Genomic DNA, 8291 nt, shown 5'->3' with positions numbered 1-8291 from the left:
TTCTTTTTGGGGGGTTTGCAAAGACTGAGCACAAAATTATCCGGGTCGGTCATTTGGATATGTGTTCGCAGTGTATTTTCCGAAGGTGTACAGTTATTGATGCTCTGGCAGCTACTGCGCATACTCGATTGTTTCTGACCGCCGAGTACGAAATATACAAACGAATATAACAGAATAGAATCAACTTGTCAATCGAGACTTTATACGCATACTTATAACTAGCTGACCGTCACCCCCTCAACGAGCACCGTCCCGGGATTCACAACCTGCTTCAGCCAGCCAAACGAATCCGACACAACCCCCTTCTGGATGGCCTTTAGCTTCGTCGACAGCGTTTCACATGCACTCCCAGGCTCGTGGCTAGTCTTGTAGTTGAAAACCTGATCCTTCGACCGGCGAGTAATCGATCGGATAGAGGTGATCATAGCAGCCGTGCCGACGGCAAGAACCTCGTCGAAGAATGCGAGCTCGTCGTAGGGGATCTACGCAAATCAGCCCCTGAATGGAGTCCTAACTAACAGGGAGGATTGAACCTCACAGGCCGGGCCTCAACCATCCACCCCAACGATCTCGCCAACTCCACCACACTCGTACTCGTCACGCTCTTGATGATACTCTGGCTGTTAGGCACCACCAGCGTATAAGAACCCTCACCGTACTTGACCCCCACAAAACCAGAGGTACTAAACTCATCGATATCACTCCGCGTCCGACTGTCCGGGTGCAAGGTGATCACTTCAGTGCATGCCATCGGCTCAGCTCATCATTGACTCCAATAACAAATTCAGACGGTATTGACAATCCTGCAGGATCCACCAAAGCTGATTTTACACGACCCCATCCAAAGATGCTTTCGCGAAGTAGAATAACATGGCAATGGCTAGAACCGACCAGAATGCCGAGAGGAGAGGGGCGAGGACGAGGGAAATTCTTCGAGAGGATAATTCCGAGCGAATGTCATGATCACTGTGCCTGCTGGCCATTTAATTGCACTACGTCTGGCGGCTGTGTCATCTATATAATTCCCACATTTGCGCGTAGTTCACTTTTCCAGCCAGTAGGACACAGCAACCATAACCATACTGTGAGCTCAATCACAATGATCAATCGAACAGCCTCTCTGCTCTCCCATTCATGTCGCCAAAGATACTGGGACCCCCTTGGCTTCGGCCAGCCGCGTCGATTTCTCGCTACAACCGCGTCGCCGCTGCACGAGTAGTATTGGCCCCATTCTTGTGTGTCGAACCTGACAAGGCTGACAGCTCTTCTATAGTTTCGTGGTCATCTTCAATAAAAAGAACGCGAAAGAGGCGGACCTTGCTCAACTTTCCCAGGCCCTCATTTTCAAGGACCAGGAGCTCACTGGTCCCTAGTCTCGGGAGCGTCGCACGTGCGCCGCACCCGTCCCCCCCCCTCCCCCCTCCCCCCTCCCCATTGGTCGGTCGGTCGGTCAGTTATTATTTAGTTCCCCTTGCCCCGTGCGCCGATCGTCGTCTGTTCCTGTCCCGTCATGTCATGCCCTGTCCCGTGGTATCCTGTCGCTCGCGCTAACCTCCCCTGCCCGATCATGATTAATCACAATCATGATCCCTATCCAGGGCTGCTAGATAATATAAAGATTTACTTTTTTTTTTTTTTTTTTTTTTTTTTTATATATATATATATATATATCGCGCTATAAAAAAACGTCGTGTTATAAAATCAGGCTTGTATACTTGTACACGCTGCATGCTGCCTAACCGTGCTATACTATATTATATTATCTAACTAGTCCTACTACTCCCTCTGTACCTTGCCTTTAGGATAAACTAACTAATCTATCTTCCCCTCCTGCTTTACTACTTTATTACTAGGTTACTTTAACCAACTAGCTAGCCTGCTAGCTTCTTATCATAGATCTCTTCCTTTATAACCTAACCTACCAGGTCTGGATCTATACCATGCCGTGCTACTGCTATACTATCTCTCTGTTAATACTACTTACTTACCTGCGTACCTGTTACCGCGGCTACCCGTCCGCGGCTACTGTTACCCTCTGCGAGGCAGCCCTCGCCGAAATACTTCAGCAGCCGTGGATTAACCTAGCCCGCGAGCCTTGCCTCTAGCCTGCCCCAGGGGACCCGCCCGTGCTAGGCCTCCTAGTTTACTAGGGCTATAGCTACCTGTACTATCCTTATATTGCCCGGGTGCTGAAGGGGATCCGGGACTACTACTGCAAGGAATATAAGGATTGGGATAGTTACTAGAAGCATGGCAGGCTTATTACCACGCAGGCCCAGGCTAAAAGGGCCGCCTGGCTAGCTAATCGGGCGGTTAGTTACTAGTACTTCTTTATTACCCGTGCTAGTAATCATTTCTTCGAGGTAATAACCACGGCCGTGGTACTACTACCTCGCCGGCGTACTACTACCCTATCCGCCGCGGAACTAATCTGTGCGCGTGTAGACCAGGCTATACTAGAGGCAGAGCAGGCCGCCAAGGCGGTAGATAGACAGGTCCTGGTACTAGACACCCACGTGATTAAGGCCTCCCCGTGGCTAGAGTTAACCTGCTGGCCCGAGTACCTGCATGGATAGGACCTGATAACCGTGGCATTGCTCGGCGGCATGCCCAACCTGGACACCAAGCCGCTACTAGTCTAGCTCAGTGCCAGCATGCAGTAGCTGATTGACCAGGCCTACCAGGCAATCTACAGTAGCTAGATTAATAAATTCAACTAGGTCTAGATTAACACCTTCTACTGCTAGCCTGGCATGTGGAACTAGCCGATTCAGATCTACCTGCGGCCAGGGACTTACTACTGGTACTACCAGGTCTGGTAGTAGCTAGTCTACTTTACCTACTATACCAGCCGGCCTGACCAGGGGATCTACCTGTATTACCAGCTTAATACCGCGCAGCTAGCAGCGCTGGACTAGATAGAGGAGCATGGCTAGAGGCAGTTAGCCCTCATGGAGGAGGAGGAGGAGGAAGAGGAGGAAGAGGTAGTAGATATATAGCTAAGGATATTACTACTACTAGTACTACCCATGACCTGGTGAACTATCCCCTGGAAGCAGGGACTATAGACAGTAATACTATTACTTTGCTAGCTAGTACCGCGGGCTACTGTAGTACTACTACCGCCAATACTATTATTACTATTATTATTATTCTTGCTACTATGCCCCGTGGGGCAGGCCCCGCGGCTACTAGTGTCCGCGCGCGAGGTATGGCTGCAGAGCAAGTTAGATAACACCTGTTTAGACCTCTCTATTATACTACTAGATTACCTACTAAAGGGGGACCTGTTTAATAGTACCCTGGTTAGCTTCCTCGCGGTGCTAGGGGTAGATACCGCGCAGCAGATATTTCAAGACCCTTGCTGCTATACTACCTACCTATCCGATATAGTTAAGATAGCGCAGATGCTTGTGGCCCTGCAAGCAGTCCGCGAGGCCAAGGCCGGCTAGGTTAGCTATCCAGCAAATACCCTGGACTAGATGCGCGAGTGGTTCCTAGTCCCTAGTCCATAAATACCTATACTGCTGCCTAATTCTCCCCCTCCCTATTAGTCTATCTGTCCTGTCCCGCCCCGCCCTGCCCTGCCTGTCTTCGCGCCCGTCTACCGGTCGGCCGGTCGGCCGGTCTGTGTCTATCTATTAATTTGAATCAATCTATCTATCTATCTATCCTGTATTATCCTCATGATCTTATCAGCTAGCTTACCTGCCTGCCTGCCTGCCTGCCTGCCTGTGCCTGCGCTGCTAGTAATGCTTATTATACCTGGTTCTAGTCTAATCGCTAAATATATCTGATCGATTACACCTCGGCGTATTAGTTATACTAAGAAAGACAAAGACAAGGGATAATTGCTTCTTCTACCGCGTTATTATTACATTAATACCGCGGATATGCCGCAGTCTAGCAAGGACTGACAAGAAACTTGGAACATTATCTTTATCAGCAGCAAGGATACACCGCAGCAGTTGGCTTTCTTTTATTGTTACTAATGTTATGTTCTTTTCGCGTTTTCTTCGCTCTTCTTTGGAATTTCAGACCCCTTTGCCTTTATTGTCTCCATGGTTATTGACTTCAGCTTCTTTATTCGAAAACCGGATGGTTATTGTTGAGTGGACGGTTAGACACGTGATTGGGCTTGGGTAGATTAGGAGGTGCTAGCAAATATTACTGAAACACAGGCCTGTTGCTCTAACTTCTTTCTTTCTAACTTGCTACTCTATACTACAATAGAGCTATTACTCGACATACTTCCTCTTGAGGTCCTTAGCCTGATTATTTTTTATCTGGGCGATCTCCCCCCTCCTAATATCCCATGCTTCTCTGATTAGCCACCACCTGGCCAAGCACTGGCCCGCTATGCAACAATTTCGCGGAAATGGTAAGCCGTCGTTGAGCGATATACCTTCGCCTCAGTGAAAACGAGCAGCAGTAATCTTGCCTAACTTTAAAGAGTTATAGCTAGTTGTGCTCGCAGGAGGAATAATCTTAGAGCACTCTTTTACGAGATTGAGCTCCTGGCCTATAGCCAGAATCGGAATCACTGCTTGGAGCGCCGACAAGAATACCAGGCTAATCTTCTTGCCTCGAACCGGTGTGCGGGAGCTCTGGGAAGAACTCTCGCTCTGGAGCCATAGTAATAATCCTTTATCTAGCCTATGTCTAGTGCTTACCGCCGAAGCAGCGGTCCCTTTCCCCGCCTGGGCAAACCGCTGGGCCTACCATGAGCATAGTCTCACGCTTGACCTGGTTGGCCTTGCACTTCCTGACCTTTCGTGTATCTCCTCTCTGCAGCTCGCAGAAACAGGTTGGCGCGTCCACCTGGCCGTAATTGGTACTCTCTTGGGTACGCTGGTGAACCTGCAATATCTGGATTTGAAAATCTGGCCGATTTAGCGCAAGCACAGGGCTCTTGTTGCGGAGTATATGAATCACACACGATAAGCAACAGACGCGAAACAGGCCCCTAAGGTATATCTACTTTCCTGAATTATAAATAGACCCTTCCCTGCTTTATATCTTACTCTTTTTCTTGATTCTCCTTACTATATTCCTGGTTACTACTACCGGTCATGGATCTCTTCCTCTATAACCCTACCTACTAGGTCTGGATCTGTACCACGCCTTGCTACTACTATACTATCTTGCTAACTACACTTCTTACCTACCTGCGTACCTGCTACCGCGGCTACCCGTCTGCAGCCACGGTCGCCCTCTGCGAGACAGCCCTCGCGAAGATACTCCAGCGGCCATGGGTTAACCCGTGCCGGGAGCCCTACTGCTAGCCTGCCCCGGGGGACCTGCCCGTGCCTGGGTTGCTAGTCTACCAGGGCTATAGCTATCCGCACTGTCCTAAAATTACCCGGGCACCGAAGGCGATATAGAACTACTACCGCGAGGAATATAAGAATCAGGATAGTTACTAGAAACATGGCAGGCTTATTATCGCGCAGACCCGCGCTAAGAAGGCTACCCGTGTTATAGATTAGATTATAAGCTACTAGCGCTTCTATCACACCCGAGCTGGTAGCTATTTCTTTGAGGTAACCCCGGCTACTATAGTAATTATACTACTACCGCGCCGGCGGACCGCTGTCTCTGTGTTAACCCCGGCAGAGTTAATCCGGGCGCGCGTGGACCAAGCCCTGCGGGCAGGGGAGATAGCTACCAAGCTAGTAGATAGCCAGGTGCCGGTACTAGATACCTACTTAACTGAGGTCTCCCTGTGGCTGGAGCTAACCCGCTGGCCGGAGTATCTGCGCGGGCAGGATCTGACTAACATGGCCCTGCTTGGCGGCATGCCGGACCCGGATATTGAGCCGCTGCTGGTCGAAATCAGTACCAGCATGCAGCGGCTAGTTAGCCAGGCCTACCAGGCGATTTATAGCGGCTAGATTAATAAATTTAACCAGGTCTAGATTAATACCTTCTATAGCCAGCCGGGCGTGTAGAACCGGCCTATCTAGGTCTACCTGTGGCCTAAAACCTACCGCTAGTACTGCCAGGTCTGGCAGCAGCTGGTCTGTTTTATATACTATAGCAGCCGGCCAGACCAGGAAATCCGCCTGCGCTATTAGCTTAACACCGCGCAGCTAGCCGCGCTAGACTAGATAGAGGAGTATAGTCAGCAGCTACTCACCCCCATGGAGGAAGGGGCATAACCACGCATACTATTACTATTACCGCTATCCCCGCTACTTCTTCGCTAGCTAGCACCACGGGTAGAAGACCTATTACTATTATTAGCACTGCTATTCCCCATGGTATATACTCTAAAGCCCCCGGTATCCCCTCGCGAGGTATAGCTATGATACTAGCTAGATCAGGCCTGCCTAGACCTCTTTATCGCGCTACTAGACTATTCCCTGAAGGGGGATCTCTTCCAGAGTACCCTGGTTAGCTTCCTCGTGGTCCTGGGAATAAATCCCGCCCGGCAGGCCTTCCGGGATCCCTGCTAGTATACTAGCTACCTGTCCGGCCTGGTCAAGATAACACAGATACTTGTTTTACTGCAGGCGGTCCGCAAGGCCGAGGCCAGCCAGGTTAGCTATCCAGCGGATACCCTGGACTAGATGCGTGAGTAGTTCCTGGTATATAGGGTACACGCCCCCTTTGGCTAGATCACGCGGCTCTGTATATATAGCAAGAAGATCTAGAATAGCACCACTAGTATAGGCTATATTTACTATAGTAATAATAAGCAGACCCTGAGCTATAAGGACCTGTAGCTAAGCATGCGTGGGTTCCAGGAGTTTATCACGGGCCAAGTTACCCGGGGCCAGGCTGAGCTGGAAGACCTATTCTTACTATATAAGGATAAGACCCGTGAGGAGGTAGTCCCGCGGCTAGCCCTGTATAAACTACAGGATAACCTAACTAATAACTAGCATAGCTAGAACTTCCTGCGGTATCCCTAGACCAAGGCCGCCCTGCCAACGCCAGGGGAGTGCTAGCTACTAAACCATATACTTAAGGTAGAGTAGCTACAGGAGGAGTTCCTAGAGGTCCGGCGGGATAGACAAGTAAATAAGGTCCTGTAGCATGAGGGGCCCGTGGACTAGTACCTGCGGCGGGTTAATTAGTTTCTAAAGCGCCTGCTTCTACTAGTATATATTACCGGCAGTTAGCCAGCGCGTGCTACCGAGCTACTAAGCCTGCGTTACTGTAATACCCTGCAGGGCTGCTACCATAATATTTTTATTAAACACAGGCTTGTTAGCACGGTGACTACCTACTATAAGGGGTATTTAGTTAATAATACTACCAAGATTATCTACTAGTACCTTCCTAAAGTAGTCAGCGAGCTAGTAGTCTACTACCTCTGGCTGGTATTACCCTTCCGTGAGGCGCTCGAGCAGCTAGTCCGTGGCTACCGCGGTGCTGTGTTACTGTTTCTCTAGCCCGCGGGGGATGGTTACTAGGCTAGTAATTGCTTACAGAAAGTACTGCAGCAGGAGGCGCAGACATACCTGCAGACCAAGCTAAATATCTTGTCCTACTGCCATGTAGTGATTGCTATCTCCCGTGTGCACCTGAAGTATGGTAGCTTCAAGCGGGATTATAGTAGGACAGATAGCGCGGTATTTGCCGAGCAGGCTAGCCATGGGTCCTGGATCGCGGGGATAGTCTACGCACGGGGACTGCAGGAGGCACCGGGGCACGTGGAAGGCCGCCGGCAGTAGTACCGGGCAGTAAGCCGTGAATGGCACGGGTTCCTGGGATTTGAGACCTACCTTGGCCCTCGCAAGCGCCCTGGCGAAGATCCCCTGGAAGGACAGCCAGCTAAGTAACTATATATTAGTATTGAGATTGACCATGATTAATAGACATAGATAGTAATATAATAGATAGATAAAGAGATAAATAAATAAAATATAGTATTTTTTTTTTTATAATCTAAGCAGAAGAACTCCTACTTAGTCTATATTTAATCGCGGGATCCTGAACCTGAAGAGCCCCCGGCCCCGGCCAATTCACGAGAATAGATTGTGGCTGAAATCAAGGCGCGGGCCGCCGCGGATAAGCAGGAGGCCGCTAGCCAAGTAATGGAAGCTGGCGAGCTGCACGACGCCAATCCATGGCTGCGGATGACCCGGTGGGCGCGGTATTTGGCCAAGGAAACGGTCAGTTACCAGGATTTGTTGGATGTAGTAGCCACGCCTGATCCTGACCAGCAAGACCCCGTTAGCCGAGCAACGCGAGCTATATAGGATACTATGAACCAGTTGGCCCGCCGCAGCCAGTTCACCGTGCAGCATTATGGAAACGGAATCCGGATAGCCGCTGTCAGC

At 50.0% G+C, this 8291-nt stretch overlaps 1 protein-coding gene across 1 annotated transcript; it reads right to left on the bottom strand.

Moving 5' to 3' along the window:
* Positions 1 to 228: 228 nt before the first annotated feature.
* Positions 229 to 777, bottom strand: BDV17DRAFT_278415 (uncharacterized protein). The gene has a single exon (XM_073759529.1). The coding sequence runs from the start codon at positions 749 to 751 to the stop codon at positions 515 to 517; it is 237 nt and encodes a 78-aa protein (XP_073609794.1). The 5' UTR covers positions 752 to 777; the 3' UTR covers positions 229 to 514.
* Positions 778 to 8291: the final 7514 nt, after the last annotated feature.

Source organism: Aspergillus undulatus (genome assembly GCF_047715775.1).
Source record: "Aspergillus undulatus strain CBS 261.88 unplaced genomic scaffold BDV17scaffold_136, whole genome shotgun sequence".
NCBI lineage: Eukaryota > Fungi > Ascomycota > Eurotiomycetes > Eurotiales > Aspergillaceae > Aspergillus > Aspergillus undulatus.
This window is presented reverse-complemented; position numbering and strand designations above follow the sequence as displayed.